General features: G+C 32.3%; 2 protein-coding genes across 2 annotated transcripts; both read right to left on the reverse strand.

The window, feature by feature from the left end:
- Window positions 1-103: 103 nt before the first annotated feature.
- On the reverse strand, window positions 104-4,922 carry JMJD5 (2-oxoglutarate (2OG) and Fe(II)-dependent oxygenase superfamily protein). The gene is made up of 6 exons (XM_079006878.1): window positions 4,341-4,922; window positions 3,569-3,778; window positions 3,277-3,414; window positions 3,042-3,185; window positions 534-626; window positions 104-453 (listed from the first exon to the last, which is right to left on the reverse strand). Exons 1-6 carry the CDS (start codon window positions 4,818-4,820, stop codon window positions 256-258), a joined length of 1,263 nt encoding a protein of 420 aa, XP_078863004.1. The 5' UTR covers window positions 4,821-4,922; the 3' UTR covers window positions 104-255.
- A 4,130-nt stretch (window positions 4,923-9,052) lies between these two features.
- Window positions 9,053-11,617, reverse strand: LOC145059011 (ETHYLENE INSENSITIVE 3-like 3 protein). Its single transcript, XM_079006879.1, has 3 exons — window positions 11,441-11,617; window positions 9,347-11,227; window positions 9,053-9,251 (listed from the first exon to the last, which is right to left on the reverse strand). The coding sequence occupies exon 2, from the start codon at window positions 11,027-11,029 to the stop codon at window positions 9,359-9,361; it is 1,671 nt and encodes a 556-aa protein (XP_078863005.1). The 5' UTR covers window positions 11,030-11,227; window positions 11,441-11,617; the 3' UTR covers window positions 9,053-9,251; window positions 9,347-9,358.
- Window positions 11,618-18,928: the final 7,311 nt, after the last annotated feature.

An 18,928-nucleotide genomic window follows, 5' to 3' on the forward strand; every position in this document is an offset into this window, starting at 1 on the left:
GCTTTTTATTGCAAAATTTCCTTTCGTAAAAAGAAAAAGAAACTAGTGGGTATTTTCATAATTCAGTTTCAAGGAACACGTTTTAATAAGAATGTACCAGTAATTGTTATAATAATAATAATAATAATAATAATAATAATAATAATAATAATAATAACAATAATGATGTTGATGATGATAATAGGTGACAAATTAGTAAAACATAAAAAAAAGTTATATCTAATTAATATATAAAAATGTGGTGATTACCATTTACTAAAATGAAGATGTTGGTGAGGCAGGGGAAGGAGCCGCCCACCAAAAGCTGACAGAAAGACTTGTGGTGAGGGATCGGACATAGTGCCACCATTTGGGAGGGATGTAAAGCATTTGGCCTTCTTCTAAAATGCAGTCAACAAATTCCAAGTCTTGGATCTTTGGGAACTCACTCACGTCTATGTTGTCAAGATCAACCTTCAATGGAATTCATATTAATTGGTAATTATGAATATATTTATTTATTTATTTGTTGATGTTTATAATTATATTAATACCTGGCTGGAATTCTTGTGCATGGATTCAGTGTGTGGGTAAAGTTCCTCTGAAAATGAAGCTGGATACAGTCTCACGTATTTCTTTCCAACAACCTGAAAGTGTAATAGTTCCCACTTTTTTATTTAAAAAAAGAAAAATGAAAAAAAGTTATACACGAGGAAAAAGACCGGTCCACTGATTTAACCAAAATGGTTTAATTTTTGGGGTAAACAGTGATTTAACAGCGTATATAGATTTTCAAAAGTAACCCTTATATTTATTAGCTTTTAACAAATTTGACTCGCTTTTTTGTATTAAAATAGCTTTATAAATGATGATATTAGACAATTCTAAGAAACATAAACTACTACTATATGATTAATTTTGAATTGATTATCATGTTATTGAGAAAAACATATTATTAAATAAAAAAAAAAAATTGCATTCAACGTACATATGGATAGATATTACACAATCATGTATAATATGATAGTACAAGTAACAAATAGGGTTAATGTCATAAATGGGTAAGGAACTATTTTTTTTTTTTCACATAACATTGTTCTAAAAAAAATACAAAAACGGGTAACGAACTATTTGTTTTTTTTTTCTTTTTTTTACATAACATTGTTTGCATTTTAACTATTTTATCTAGTAAACCGATCATCACAAAATATGTGGACTTTTTCGTAGATATGATCAAAATATAAGGATTTTTTAAAATATATTATTTTTAATTTTTAATATTATATTATTATCTTAGTATATTTTTTTTTGTCAAACAAATTATATTATTTTACATTAATCTTATGCTATTTTGAATATCTATTATGAAAATAGTTTTTTTCTTCTTATGCTATTTTGAATATCTATTATGAAAATAGTTTTTTTCTTCTAAAAGTAACCGTTTCTAAAATATTTCTGTCTAAAAGATTATATTATCTTACATTAATCTTATGCAATTTTCTTTCTTCTATATAGGATTGTTTTTTTATTTTGCAAAATCATGATCGTAAGATCCTATATAGGTTGTCAAGGACGTAAGATTCTATCAAAAAACATTTTAGAACATAAAAAACATATTTTCGTCTATCAGTTTACCATCCAGTTAACAATAAATACTTTAAATCATGAAAAATACATCTTTAATATTAATCATTTTACCTAGGGGATCATATGATCCTAGGATCATGATCGTGTTTTTAACAACCGTAATATCATTTGTTTAACAAAGTTTTTTTTTCTAAAGAACTTGTTTATAACTTTTAGATTTTTATGTTTATCTTAAAGATAATATTGCACGATACTAGCAGAGAAATACAATAATATAATAGCAAGATAATACTTTGTCGCATAGATACTATTACATTAAGATTATACTAAGATAATAAGATAATACTAAAAAATTTAAAAACAATATATTTCTAAAAAAAACCTTATATTTTGATTATATTTGTAAAAAAAGTCCTCATATTCTGTTGGTGACCGGTTACTAGGTAAAGGGGCCAAAATGCAAACAATTGCCAGTTTTTGGGACTTCGTTGAATAAAAAAAAATATAACAATTAAATCGATTATGAAGCCAAAATATAAGGATTAGCTTGGAGATTTCCCAATTTTTTACCACTTTTTTATGCTTATTTACAAAAATAAAGTTATAAACTTGTTTTAAATTCTTTAATATGTCTTAAACTTGGTTTACAATTTTTTTTAACAATTCTTACACTTGCATAAAACGTTTTTTATAACGAACATATTTCTAACTATTTTAAAAAAAAAATTTATAACCTTATAAAAAGTTTTACAATTACATACGACTTTATTTACAACTTACATACAACCCCTTTCTAAACTTTTTTACAACTTTCTTTTTTACTTTTTATTATAACGTTTAAAAATACTTCCTTTTATAAAAAAGTCGTATGAAAGCTTAAAAAATTATAAACAAGTCTAAAACGTTGAACTAAAAAAATTACACAAAAAAAAAGTTAGTTATCGTTTTTAAGTGAAAAAGTATAGAAAATGTTGTGTAACAAAATTTATAAAAAGTTGCAAAAAATTTATAAAAAAAAAGTCGTAATAAGAAGTTTAGAAAAATTCTAAAAAAAAGTTGTAAAAAAACTAAACTTGGGGCAAATTTGTAACATAAAAAAGTTTAGACCAAATTTGTAACAAAATTTAAACTTTGGACCAAACTCATAACAAAATTTAAAACCAGGGCCAAAAATGTAAAATCAGAACATGACCTACTATGCTATACCTGGGATAGCATGTGGAAAAACAAAAACCATACTTCTTTACCTGTTTATAACATTTTTTGGGTTTGTTCCCAACTTGAAGACATTTAAATAGTTTGTTTCCCTAAAACAATCTAAACCCTTTTCTAAATTACAACTAACTGTGAAAGCTAATAGATATTGTTTCCAAACTTTCCAATTCAAAAAATTTATAATATATATATATATATATATATATATATATATATATATATATATATATATATATATATATATATAAAACTTAAAATACCTGAGCAAGAATATTGTGATGGGGATCATGGTGTAAAGGTGTCACTGTGCCAGCTGGACCAAACCAAGCATTAACCGACTTCATCTCAGTTCCACCAGCAAAACAGTAGTCAGGTGTAACAATGTCATTTCTCAGCTCTTGTATCTGCATATTACACAAATTGGTTTCTTCATTTCATTATGGGCATTTCATCGAACACCTAATGTGCAAGATAGAGTAAGCACTAAGCACATGCCTGATCAAACAAGGGATGCTGAGCTAAATAAGTAGGGACATGGACATCATCACAACTGTAGGAGTGAATCCTCTCAAGAAACTCAGAAAATGTTAACATCTCTTGCTTCCAATCATTGCATAAATAGTTTTTTCCAACCTGCAAGATGTTCTACAACACATTTTTCAGCTGCAACAAAAATTGATCATCAGGAGAACTTAAAGATTCACTTTGAGTAAATTGAGGATGTTTGGATATGAGTTTTGTTCTTAAACAACAACACTTGATGTAAGTTTTGTAATTAATACATCACCTCAACAGGAACTGTGCGATATCCTGCAACTTTTTTAAGGTAATTCAAGTCATTCCATTTGGTAATTGCAGGCCAATGAGTCATACTGTCAGTTAATAAAACTGGTGAACCAGGGAGAAAATAGTCACGCATGAAACCCTCCAATGAAAGGGAAGATCTCTTTCCAACATGTTTACAAGATAATGAGTTCTTGGGTAGGATTTGAAGAGTCTGCATGTTTAATCAAACAAGTTAGTGTAAGATTAATGTTTTTTTTTTATCTTGCTTACACTCATGCATATCATCTAAAGTAACCTTTGTCCTATTTGAGCATGATGTCCAATCAGAAGGGGAACATTCTTGCATTCTTCACTGTTTTGCTGATAAAGATATGATCCAGACAGGTAAAACATTATTCAGCACTTTAGGTATGAATATGTCCATTTTCTTTTTCTTAGGTGATGCAATCATAACCAGAAATAGGGGTCTCAGATGGTGATCCTTCTAGCTAGTAACATGTAGGGTACCCAAATCAGGTATTATTACAGCACCAGAAAGAATCCCGATCCAAAAAACTTTATTCAGGGAAGGTTGTAACATGTAATTTATAGGGAATTAGAGACAAAAGTGGACATTTATAGCAAAAATTTCACTTAACAGGGGAATAGTTATGATCATGAATTCCTGATCATTTTAAGCAAGGATTTCAATTTTCCATTTACAGTCACAAACACAAGTTATAGTATAAATCTGCTCGGAGTAATTTTACAGAACAGAGTTAAGTAAAACTCACCTCGATCAAGTTAATTGCATTTTGAGTTGTTACTAATTTAGCATTAGCAGATCCATTAACAGATTCTTCCGAAACCCTAAGAATAGCATTCGCTCTCTCCGTAGCTTTCCCCACAGCCGACTCCAAATCCTTACGCAAAACCATCCCTCCCATTATCAATCCCATGTCTAAAACCCTAAGTGCCTCTTTGAACTCGCCATTAGCATAATGAAATTTGGCGACGTGCAAACACGCCATCGAGTACGCGTCTCTCCACACAGGCAGCACGGAGTGCCATGGCCCGGAGTGAAGTTGCTCCCACGCCACCTCACGCGCCGCCTCTGCAGCTCTAATGTCTCCATCAGCGGCGCGTGTTGACATACTAACATACGCATAACCACCTTCTTCAGATATGCTTTGGAGGAGACTGTGTGCCTCGACGTCTAACACTGGAGTTTCCAAAACATCGTTGGAGTTGACGGCGGTGTTGTGGCCGGCCATTGGCGGTGATTGGTGGAGAAGCTTCGGTTTTAGAAAAGGACGGCGAGAAAGAGAAGTTTCGTTTCACCGACTTTATAATTCTCCACTAGTGAAGTCTGAAGAGAGAGGGGTGACGTGTCCTCTTTAGAATTTTGTTTTTCCTCTTCTTCCCCAGATATTATCGGAGATATTTTTCGCTTTTTGCTTACGTGGCATATACACAATGTAAAATTGTAAGTTACAAAATATCTCCGGGGTCCTTTCTATTGGACTAATAATAGAGATATTGGGTAAACTAAAAGGACCCACCAAACTTTGGCCCTAAAAAGGATAGAAGTGTTCTAAAAAAAAAGTAGTTGAATTTTTTTATAAAATTCAAATTCTCTTGTTTAACTCAAATTAAGTTTTTTATTAGAAGTAACATGCATATAAAAGATTTTTTTATAATGATAAAACCAATAGTTTTTATATGTTTAATGGACTTTTGAAACGTTTATTTCAAGTTTTGAATCATAATATTAGCTTCTAGATATTGAATATCATTTGGAGTGAAAACAAATATATATATATATATATATATATATATATATATATATATATATATATATATATACATGTTTTAAAGCTTAGAGCGGAGATAATGGCTTTGAGGTGGAGTCTCGGATGGGTTCAGTATTGGCGGCCCCACAACTTTGTTGTGTCGGTGTCAGAAGATTTTGAACCCGATATTGCTTATGTTATCTGAATGTCCCTCAAAGCTTCACTACATTGCCTATTTATACCTTGTGCTTGTATATTTGTACCAAATTGTGTGGAATGGGAGATTATGTTTCTTGTGTTTAGGTTGCAAGGGATAAAAGTAAGAGAAAAGAGAAGAAGTTAATGTGGTATCAGGGTTGGGAGGGATGTTCTTCCGAGATTTCAAGTTTATATGAATTAGGCAAATCGAGATTTTAATAGTAGTTTTTGAAAAATAAGGTTTATGTTCAAAATTGATTTTGTAAAATTCATCAAGACCGAGATTTATAGATTCTAAGATGCTTTTGGAAGGATAATTGTGTTATGTCACATTAAGATATGTTTTCCAAAGGAAGTTAAAGATGCTACATAAACCAAATAATGTTTTCCAAAAATTCAAATTGTTAAATTCAATTCGGTTGTTTTTATGCATAAATTTAAGATTTAGATGGTGATTATGTACTTGGTGTTTCGAATGTGTTTGGTGCGGATAAGCAAATCTTATAACTATTTTGTTTGTTAAGTTTATTGCAATGTAGTATCACTTGATACCACTAAAAATGCTTATAAACTTTATTTTCAAAATGCTATTTGAGATCATTTATTGATTAATTTATGAGGTTTTTTTTATAAGTTTTCCAAATATATCTTTAATCTCTTCTAAATAAATTGCAAACAAGAAGTGGTTGTGTTTTCTAAAATTTTTGTTTCTTTGGAAATTCATATTTTATGAACGAGTTGTTTTCTGTCTAGTTAAAGTTGTACTTTATTTTCAATTTTTTCAATATCAAATGATACATTTATGTTATTTTTAGAGAAAAAAAACAAATCACACAAATCTTATTATCCCTTTTTTTAAGATTTATGCAAAAAATTACTTACTGTATCAAAATTTTCGTAGATACCCGTCTATGATAATATCAACGAAAATCTTTAAAACAATACTATTTTGAGGATTTTTGCAGATAGACATCTACGAAAAATATGGGTCCCAAAATTATATTTGAAAAAAAAACAACATAGATGCCTATCAATGAAAATCAAAGATTATTTGTGATTAAAAAAATTCTTTTAAAGTTTTGTGTGTTAGCTGGTGGTATGGAGTGAGAAAAGAATGATGGAAACTTTTCCTTACCTTGGAACACTATATCGAGGGTGAGGGAAGATGAGTGCGGGAAAAGAGTCAGGAGAGTCTATCGTGTACTCTCTTAACTCCCCTTATTGGTAAGACTTTTTTTTTCAAAATATATAATAAATTGTATACATACTAAAAAATTATAAAAAATATATGAAAATCATGGTTTTAATTCCCTACAAACAGGATATTAACATTTTTTTAATATATATATATATATATATATATATATATATATATATATATATATATATATATATAATGTAATGAAAGATGACCATTTTATGTCTTTTGGTGAAGGAAATGAGAGTGAGAGAAAGCTAACGTAACACTCAAAAAAGTAAAAGATTTTTCTCATACATATCCATACCGAGTGGTCTTAGAATCCTTCAAAAACTTTCCATAATAAATGATTAAATATTGTAGTTTTCACTTATGAAAATAAAAAGAAATAAAAAAGATTTCTTACCATTTTTAAATGATTTCTTAAATGCATCTAAAGATTTTGCAGATGTGAAAAATGATTTTTCATTTTGTTATTTTAATAGTTAAAACTATAATATTAAAATTTATTCCAATGTGCAAATGGTTTTTGAAGATTTCTAACACAAAAAACTTCAAAAATATGATCTCCTAAAAAATCTGGGATAAATTTTGATTTTCACACGTAAAATCTAGATTTTCACATATGGACACGTGATAAAAAAAATTTGATTTTTTTTTTCAAAATCTAGTTTTAAGAACTAGTTTTTCACAGACAGATGAGGTTTCTACAGATGTCCATCCGCAAAAATCATCAAAATTGTGTTATTTCATAGATGGTCATAGATGATCATTTGTGAAAACCATGACTATATGGGTCTAATAGTTAATTTTTGCTTAAATTTTGAAAAAAAAAATAGCTTTTTTTTTACAATTTTTGAATGAAAACAAATTGTCTCGTTTACCTTTTTTTTCTTTCAGGATTTAATACAAAGTTAAAAGGATTATCAAAATAGTTATGCATTTCGGAGATGGTGTGTGCGAAATGATAAATACCATATGTCATTTTGATGATTCCCATAGGTGTTATATGCGAAAAGGATGGGTCCCACTTATTTGATGTATAAAAACCATAGTACAACATGATACGTACCAAGACGTGTCATGAAATGAGACGTGACGCGTGTCAAAACGGATGAAGAGGCACCTTATGACACAAGTTTTTTGCAAGACACATTTTTTTCTTTTTCTTTTTGACTTTTTCATAACCACAATGAAAGAATTGAGTATTTGTTAAATTTTAATATTAAATGCAGATATAGCTTTTCTAAAAACATGATATATTTTATATAAATCTACAATTATGTAATTTCTTTTTTATGCATGCAAACGTACCGTCTTAATTCATACCTTGAAAAACCACATGACTTGCAATACCTTGAGACTTGACCTTATCATCACGGCACGTCTCACGTCATTTATAAACTTGATAAAAACCTTATTTTTCGTCTTTTTCCTTTATTTTACAGGAAAATAAAAACTAAAATTTCTCTAAGAGCACTCTTCAACACATAAGTCTCAATGTTACTCCTAACCATCGATCTCGTTCAATATCACATTTTAAGGTAATAGAAGTTTATTTTAAGGTTATTACTTCTTTATAAATGCCCGTTACATATTATTGTTCAATTTATGAATGTCACTTTCGCATATATCATCTCGTTGAAAATTGCCCACCAATGTTTGGATTTTGGATAAATACCAAACCTATTCACTCTTCTCAAAGCATAAAATTCTATTTCTTGGCAAAAATGTCTTCCTCCTTTTTTTCACCAAATGACCAATTGAAATTCGAAAATTGTCCACAAGTTCTACCACCCTTCTACCTCTAATGAGAAACTTAAAAAGCCTATATAATGCTTAATGAACTAAAGGTTGTTATAGCCAAAGAAAAAGAAGTTGACAAACACATGTTCAATTTTCATATAGCAAGGAATGCAATCACATATAAAGAACCTGAGATAAATAAATAAAAAGTACAATAATCATTTCTAGTTGAAGATGGACCAAATCCATAAAAAAATATTTCATTTTGTACATACGCTGTAAGTTGAAAAACTTTTAGACCGAATCAAAAGAAAATTACAAACCACAATTACCAAATTTGTAGTTTACTATTTTTATAATAACAAATTTAACCAAATCAAGCAAAGCTCGAAAGTGTCAATGGCAATATGGCATTATCCAAGACAAAAGCATCTACAAGTACAACTCGAGCTTTAACTTTCAAACAAAGTATATCAATATAAAATACGATAATTTAATATTTAAAAACGTCAAAACAAGCTATACATTTGTTAACACCACGAAATTCTAATGGATTTTTTTAACGAAAAAGGAAAAAAAAAGTTAATAATCATAAAAACTGAAAAAAGAGATCCATTTTACATGCAACTGTTAAAGATCATTCATTCATTCATTCATTATTCTAACACCAAAATTGGCAACAAAAAACTATAACCTTACATTCTTGATAAAGTATCGAAAACATCAGCCAAATAACGCCATGCTTGTCATCTTTGCATTATTCACCATACCTATTAATATTATCCACATCCACTTATAAGTTATCAAACAAACACTAAAATATAATATAAAATTAATTATTTCCTTGTTATAATATATAACTTACAATTTTGAAAACTTAAGCTCCGAAATACTGTATGAGGTCATCATCAAGCAGAAAATCAAAATCCGTATCAAGCGACGTCGTTCCATCAATCCCAAGATTAAATGGAGTTGGACTATTAAATCCACCATAATCCAACGACAAACTATTAATCGATGATTCAAATTGATTGTCCACTACTTGTCCCTCATTATATCCTTCTTTTTCAACAATCTCTACACCACCACCACTTCCACCGCCTGTGATTACAATTGGGTTTACATTTCCCGGTGGTTCTGAAGAATATTCCGGTCTCATCTGGAACTCGTTCACCGGATTCCGCCCTTCAATCACCGGAACAAACATGCGGTAGTCAACTAAACTCTGAGGTCTATAATCGGAATCTTGAACCACCACCGGTGGTGGTGGCGGTGGATACAGATCCATGTTCGCCGGAGTTTCTACTCCGGCAACAGTATCAGCCATTAGCGGACTGACACCTGTCATCGTGTGATTTTCCGGCAACATCGGGTATTCAATCAACGAGACATCCATTTCGTTTATATCCGGCACCCCATCCCGTTCCACTTGGTCAACCTTTGACTTCTCCCGTTTCCTCTTCTTACGCGGTGGTGCCGCCAGCGGCACCGCCGCCTCCGGCGTATCGCGTCGTCTGTCGTCTTTGGAAGAAACCGAACCGCCACCGTTTTCAACCCCGTCAACATCGTAGTCACTATCATAGCTGTTTTCCGGGCGGTTTTTTTCCGGCCGGCCACCGCCGGAAGGTGTTCCGGTGATCCCTGAACCGCCATTATCGCCGCTAGACTGTAAAATCAGAGCTTCTTCACGGCTCAAAACTGATAACCAAATTGAACTCTCTTTTGCTGTCATTTTATCTTGTAAACACTTTGATTGTCGTACTAATCTTCTAATTTTAGCAATATTTGGAGACATGTGTTTTATAACAGCAGTAAGAACACCGACTTTATATATTTTTTTCAAATCGTGAGGCTTTTTGTAAGGAGGGGGTTGACCTTTCTGAAGCCCTGGACCTAATCTAGACCACCACTCTTCACCGCCAGTGGGCCACCACGGTGGCGGGAGACCTTTTTCTAACGGGAACTTTCTTTGTGGTGGATCACAGTGTTGCATTAATGAAGATAAAAGAGAGCCTAAAGTAGCATCTTGAAGATCTTGAAGAATGCTATTTGAGTTCCCATTTTGACACCCAATTCCTTGACCTTTTGAAATGCATTCATTGTCGTATTTTGCTATGGCTGCAGGGCCATTTTTGTCAAATTTGACTTTTTCTTTCCACCAAGCTCTTAGATTATCAGATGAACCACTTACAGGTTTGCCTTTTTCGGGAACGATGCCATAAACGAATCCACGTGCTTTGCAGACTTCCATGAGTTTCAACATGTATTTTAAGATCCCATCTTGAGCTCTTGACATTTTTTTTCTTCGAGCTTGATCACTTGTTTGCTTTGCTTTTTGCTTTTCTGCAGCTTGTTGTGCTAAAATCTTTTGTTTTTCTTTGATTCTTTTGAGTTTGATTCTATCTTTCCACATCCGTCTTTCCAAATCTTCTGCGTCGATTTCTTCATCGCTTACGTCTTTTTCTGCTATGTTATCACATCTTATATCATCACCTTCGATGTCTGAATTATCTCCCAATCCGTTTGTATCAATCATAAGATCGTCCATTGCTATTGCGACCTAATTGACCCCAGTAAATTCTAGAAACCAATAGAAACGGCCCTTAATTTCATCGAACAGTCACTTCACTTTTCAAACGAATTCCAAAGGAATCAGAATCACCCGAAGCTTTTATCGAATCAACGAAAAGTTAACCTAATTGATCAAACTGATGAAATCATTGGCAGAAGCTCCAATCTCGTAATTCTGCACGAAATCATGTCCTCATACATTCAAATTCTGATAAATTTAACACGAAAATACTCCAACTTCGGTCAAATAATAATCAATTGGATTTAGAATCAAATTGATTCAATAGAGTTCATTACACGCACCAGAAAAGCTATTAAAATCGACAAAATTACACAATTACAATAACGATTAGCGAGAACTTGAAGCCATATATGTAGAGACCATTACCTGGTATCGATTAGCTTTAAAATCCTTGAAGAAAGTAACATAGATGGACGGATTCTTGAAACCCTAGTGGGTATGGTGGAGGACAAGAGGGAGGAAATGGGGAAAACGAAGAGATAAAAATACTAAAAAATTTATCGAAGATGCGGAAGAGCATTTGGTTGTGAATTTCTATTTCTTGTGTGTACAACGTATCTAGGCCCTTATCGAATGGCAGACAAATTTTGGGGTCAAAAGAAATAAAATAATAAAAAATAAAAATATAATAGCCATATTTAAAATAAAAATTAAAAAATCCTACAAAATAGCAAAAAAAACAGAAAAAATATTATAAGAGTCATAACTTTTACAAATCATTATAGGGAAAATGACATAAAAACTTTAAGTTTTCACAAAAATGTCAGTTTTATCCTTAGACGTGTTTTAGGTCCAGTAAAACCCGGAGTTTTGTTTAATTTATTCATTTTTACCCTTGTAGCCGGTTTCCAGGTAACCTACCGGTTACCTGATGCCAGTAAAGCTCTTGAATTTTCAAAAATGTTCGGATTTACCCTTAAGTTTTTCAAAAATGTTCGGATTTAGCCTTACCTTGATATTTATTTTGATTATTATTATTATTATTATTATTATTATTATTATTATTATTATTATTATTATTATTATTATTATTACGTATTTTTAATACATTTTAATGTATAAAAATATTTTATACCTACATTTTTAAATGTATACAAATATTTTTATTAATATAAATATATTTTTAAAAATATATATACTTGTATTTAGTATTTATATACATTTGAATTCTCATCTATTCCATTAAAAACGTATTTATATATTAAAAAAGTATTTATTTGTATATAGTAGGTATAAATATATATTTATTTCATATAAAAATATATTATATACATATAAATATAAAATACATATTTATATGGATTATATTGTATAAAAGATATATTTATATGTAATTGTACATATTACTAACTATAAATATGTATTTATTCCATAACTATTTGCATAAGATAGTTTTTATACAAATGAAACACATATTTATATCTATTAAATACAAATGAAAACGTATTTATACATTTCCAAACATATTTACATGTATTAAATACAAATAAAAAGTGTATTTATACATTAAAAGGCATATTTATACATTTAAAAATATTTTTATTTGTATTTAATAGATATAAATATGTATTTCCTCTATATAAAAACTATAGTATGCATATAATTATGAAATAAATACATATTTATACTTGGTAATATGTATAAATACATCTAATTATATCTTTTATATAATATAAACCATATAAATATGTATTTTTATATTTATATGTATATAATATATTTTTATATGAAATAAATATATATTTATACCTACTAAATACAAATAAATATATTTTTAACATATAAATATGTTACTACAGGAATACATGGGGTTTCAAATGTATATAAATACTAAATACAAGTATATATATTTTTAAAAATATATTTATATTAGTAAAAATATTTTTATATATAAATATGCATTTTTATATTTATATGTATATAATATATTTTTATATGAAATAAATATATATTTATACCTACTAAATAAAAATAAATACATTTTTAACATAAAAATATGTTGCTACAGGAATACATGGGGTTTCAAATGTATATAAATATTAAATACAAGTATATATATTTTTAAAAATATATTTATATTAGTAAAAATATTTTTATACATTTAAAAATGTATTAAAAATTAATAATAATAATAATAATAATAATAATAATAATAATAATAATAATAATAATCAAAATAATCAAAATAAAAATCAATGTAAGGGTACATTCGAACATTTTTAAAAAAACTTAAGGGTAAGTCCGAACATTTTTGAAAATTCAAGGGCTTTACTAACATTAGGTAACCGGTAGGTTACCTGGAAACGTTAGTGTTCGGTACAAACAGTCAAGGACTGAAGATATTCCAAGATCGGATTTGGATACCTAAGACGGGAGTAATAAGAGATCTTCTGATGGAAGAAGCACACAAGACTATGTACTCAATTCATCCTGGTAGCACTAAAATGTATAGGGACCTAAAACCCTACTACTAGTGGCCGATGATGAAACTCGATGTTGCGAAGTATGTGGCTGAATGTGTGACATGTGCAAGAGTTAAGGCACAACATCAGAAACCGTATGAGATTTTAGAACCTTTATTTGTACCCGTGGGTAAATGGGAAGACATCACCATGGATTTTGTGACTAAATTGCCCAAGACAAAGAGCGGTCACGACATGATTTGGGTGGCCGTGGATCGTTTCACCAAGAGTGCACACTTCATAGCAGCCAACGAGAAGTGATCTATGGATAAGCTCGCAAATGCTTACGTGAAGGAAATTGTAAGACTTCACGGTGTTCCTCTTACAATTGTATCAGATCGTAATAGTCATTTCACGTCAAGATTTTGGAGAAGTCTACAAGAGGAATTGGGTACGAAGTTGTGTTTGAGTACAACTTACCATCCGCAGACTGATGGTTAGAGCGAAAGAACGATTCAAACGCTTGAAGATATGCTGAGAGCATGTACCCTCGAGTTCCAAGGGAACTGGGACGAGCACTTACCTATGGTAGAATTTTCCTACAACAATAGTTTTCACTCGAGCATTAAGATGGCACCTTATCAAGCCTTGTATGGACAGAAGTGTCGTACGCCGTCTTGTTGGCTTGAAGCAGTTTATGGGCCCCGAGATAGTCCATGAGACTGCTGAGAAGTTGAAAGTGATTAGGGAAAGGATGTTAGCATCTCAGGATCGTCAAAAGAGCTACGCTGACAAGAAAAGACGACCAATGACTTTTGAAGTTGGGGATTCCGTTTTGCTTAAAGTCTCACCGTGGAAGGGACTTATAAGATTCGGGAAATGAGGGAAGTTGAGTCTGTCACACCCCCGAACCAGGCGGCGGAAACGTTCGGGAGCTGTCGTGACTCAATTGAATACCATAACATTGAATATATATGAAACGTAACAACATTCGTCACCATGCATTAATATAGTACAACCAATAAAGTTTACATGAAGTACATTGTTTAAACATTACATTCCCAAAAATAAATTGTTCGATTCGTTAATAAGTAAACTGCAAGCCATCACTGAGTACATTTTCCTTTGATTCACTGGTTCCCTGAGAATACAAGTATTTTGAAAAACGTCAACATGCGAAATGTTGGTGAGTTCATAAGCGGTATTTGAAAAACAATGTTTTGTATCGTTTTGAAAACCACCAGAAAATCCGATATTTTCTGAAAAGAAAAGCTTTTGAAAACGTTTGTGAAGATCCATAGTTATGCTTGTTTGTTTCTATACTTGTAAAAAAATTGTTCATTAAACTTGTATACATTTCGAATCCGTATGTATTGAAAAACTCTAAGAAAACCCGATGTTTTCCTAATTCTTTGAATTCCATGAAGTTAAAATGAAACCATTGCAACGCGTGAAGTTATCAATTCCAGGCGACGTCGGATTATTTTTGAGCATGATTAATTGCTATAAACACGCGTTACACAAACGACCAGTTTATAACTATACTAACGATCCCGTAGGCGTCGTCCGTACTAATCATGTTATCCAACCGCCCTGTCTTCCCCACATCCGAAGAGAAAGAGGACACGAAGACCTCGATGACTCCATTAACCGGTTGGGGATAAAAAAAAGGTACGAGGGGTCCCTGACCCGCCTCGCATGAAATACCGACTTTACTAGCAATACCAAAGGACCCTTGGGGACCGATAGTATACAAGCCATTGAAAGTCCTTTTACGTTGTGTTAGATCGTGTAAGACCCAACATCTCGTAAGATAGAAGTCTTCGGGCCTTAAGATCAGGTCATTGGGCTAGCTAGGCCCAATAAACAAGATTTTACACTTTTGGGGCCCAAAGATAGTGCGTAGACGTCTGTGCACTCTCACGTGTATATTGAATTCCCAAATGTTACTTGTATGAATCGAGATATCGTCGCGTTAGTAGTTTCGGGTTTTTATTGGTTCGAGACAGAACCAATTCGTTTAACAACGATTTTTGGTATTGTTGTGTATTGTATTTCGTCGATAGTCGCGGTGCCATTATTTGATCAAATTGCGTGTATTGAATTAGTCTTGAAAGTTTTCTGTTTTCAGCCCCTCATTGTTTGTAAAATTTTCTTTTTCAACCCTTTAATTAAATAACTTTCCGGTTTGGTCCTTAAATCATTTTTCTTGACATTTTAACACCAAAAATTATTGAAATTAATATTTTTCAGCATATTTTTCATTGAAAACAGTTAAGTCCCTGAAAATGCAGTTTTATCGGTTATAACCCCTCTTTTTCGCAGTTTTGACAATTTTGGCCCAAATTGTAAAATTTTTGCAACTTTGGTCCTTTTTAAATTTAAAAAGCATTTTAAACCTTTGAAAAGTACTTGGAACACTAGTAGTCCACTGTTTTACAGAAAAATACAGTTTTGGCCCTCCAAATCAGAAAATTTCGCATAATGGGCCTTATTGGGCCGAAAATGTCATTTTTAGCCCATTAAGCTTGAAATTTGTGTTTTTAGTCCTCCAACAAGTATATTTTCAGAAAATACATTATGGAAACTGTTTTGACTCATCTCCCCCATCAGATTTCGAAATATTTCAATTTGGGCCCTTTAACTTTATATTTTTAGCATTTTATGTCCAAAAATTGAGTTTTTAGCCCAAAGAAAATGTTACTAAGCCATTTAGCTATTTTTCTTGGAACACTTTGTATGTAGAAATATACTTGATGCTAGTATCATTTAACATGAAGTATATCTCGGTTTTTAGGGGTTTTATGGCTAGATCCAACATTATAACACACAAAAACACACATATAAGCATAGAAATCATACAAGGCATACAAAACACATATAGATCTACACTTTCACTTGTATCCCCCCCCCACAAAACTCATAAAAACAGAAAATAGGGGGTATGAAGCTCACCTTGGGATGTTGATTCGGTTTTTGAAGAAAGGATGGAAGAAAGTTTGGTGATTTTTGGCCCTAGCACCCCTTGATGAAGATCTCGGCCTTGAAGAAGTATAAAGTATGGATCCAAGCATTAACTTACCTAGCTAATGATTTTAGTGAAGGATTCTCCTTGGGAAGCTCTTGAATCTTCGAAATTTAGTGAAGAGAGTGGAGGGGTTTTTGGAGAGTGTTGCTAGATGAAAGTGATGAAAATGTGTATGTGTGTGTGTTGCTCACGGCCGAAACAAGGAGAGAGAGAAAGATATAGACATGAAATGATGCATACATGGAAATATGGGACATGTTGCATGGAGAACCCAAAGATAAAAATGAGGTGGCATGGTAATAGTCAACTTCTCCTCTTGGGCTTGTCTTGGGCCGAAATTTTGGGAAGAAAAGAAAAATCTTGGCCTTTTTCCCTTAAGCCCAAAATTAGAGTTAGTTAGGGTGTTCCTTGGCCTTATAAAACAAAATAGTGATTTTTATGCTTTATTAAGCTAGATTAGGTTAAATCATGGATCAAAGCTTGTAATTTATTTCATTCTAGGCCAAATATGGCCTAAAATGTTGAAATAAATTAATGTGGGTCCAATTAGAGCCCATTTAAGGGTTCTAAGCCCATGATAGTCAAATTGGAAGCTTATTGTCCATTTGGGTCCATTAAGGAAGTCCTAGTCCAAAATGGACCTAAACAAGAACTTCTAGGGTTTCCAATTGTTTGATGACTGTTTGTAGTGCTTGTATGATGCATTGGATTTAAGTTTTTGATGTCATAATAGTAGGTATCACACATGCTCTTAAGTTTTTGATTCACATTAACTTGAGTGTATAGATTACATGACACAAAATTTCCAGTTGTGACAGAGTCCAAGGTTTATTGGACCGTTCAAAGTTCTTCAGAAGATTGGGAACCAAGCTTACAAGCTGGAATTACCCGAAGAACTCGATGGTATTCATAACACCTTCCATGTGTGTTATCTAAGGAAATTCACGGGAGAAGTTCCCGACATAATTCCAATCTCAGAGTTAAGGATGGATGAGAATAAGAGGCCGATCGAAGAGCCTGAGGCAATTGTTGACCGTAAGACTAAGAAGTTACGACGCAAGATGGTCGACTTAGTGCTAGTCCGATGGAAACATTCAAATGGGCCGAATCTCACTTGGGAAACAGAGGATGACATGAGGAGTCGCTATCCACATCTGTTTGCTGATGCATGATTCCAGGACGGAATCATCTTAAGGGGGAGAGAATTGTAACGCCCGGGTTTCAGGGCTAAGCATTTTTGACAATGTAATAGTCTAGGTCAACTATTTTAACTCTTTTTGAAGTAATAAAGATGAAATATTTGAGTATTATGTGAATTATGTGAATTTTTATGCTTATTATGTATTTATAAATATTTAATAAATAAAAGATAAAAAATAAGCATCAAAATTAAAGTGTGAGATAAGCCCGATATCTTTACATAAAGTTGTAGCGGTCAAAACAAGGATTTCGGGGATATAGCCGAAATCTGAGTTATAACGAAGAAGTTATGGCCCGTCGAAGTTTTACGGCAAAACCGGCACGACACCGGGAGACGTAAATAGTGAATTTACAATGGATGACTTTTTATCCTTAGTGATCTAAACCATAGTTGTAGTATATGTTAAACCGAGAACATCCATAAAAAGAACGCTCAAATCTGACTTCGTATGAGGAAGTTATGATTTTTCTAAGATTCGTCTTAGTAGTGCACGACCCGAAACTCGAATTTTAGTTCGAGCGGTTTTTGGCTTATGTGACCTAAATGACAGTTGAAGATCTCATTAATAGGAACTCAACGGTAAAAAGATAGACGAAAACGGATTCTGTATGAAGGAGTTATGAATTCTTCGCGGTCATTTAGCAGTCTAAACTCCTCCTACTGTTAAATTTAAGATCGGTCGAGAATTAGCCAACGGAGTCTAAATGAAAGTTGTTGATTTTGTTTTTACCTACGCGTGGATATAAAGAACTTCAAAAACGGAGTTCGTATGCGAAAGTTATGAATTTTTGAAAATCGGTTGATTTCCACCCTATGTGCGATGCCACGTGTCAGCACCAGGCTGTGCCTGGCTATAGCCAGCCTAGCTCACGACGTGAATATTAAAAATTCACGGCGTGAACCTTCCTCCAACCCTTATAAATAAGTGGTGAGGCCTCCATTCATTCCTCACACCTCCCCTCACTTCCCTCTCTCTCTAGAACTTCTCTCTAGCCCCGAAACACCCCGAAAAGCCTAGGGAACCTTTCTAGCGCGAGGCGGAAGCCTCGGAGTGCCCGACGGATCCGAGAAGAAGACCCTTTAGGCTCGGGAACGCTGCTCCAGCGGTGCCCGGTTTTGAGAAAAACCCGCTGTAAGTAAGCTACGCCTACGCTATTTTTAATATAGCTTTTATTTAATTATAGTAACGTTATTAGGAACTTATAATAAATACTTGGGCTATT

This window comes from Lactuca serriola, chromosome 6, assembly GCF_051521515.1.
Source record: "Lactuca serriola cultivar US96UC23 chromosome 6, Lser_US96UC23_V15, whole genome shotgun sequence".
NCBI lineage: Eukaryota > Viridiplantae > Streptophyta > Magnoliopsida > Asterales > Asteraceae > Lactuca > Lactuca serriola.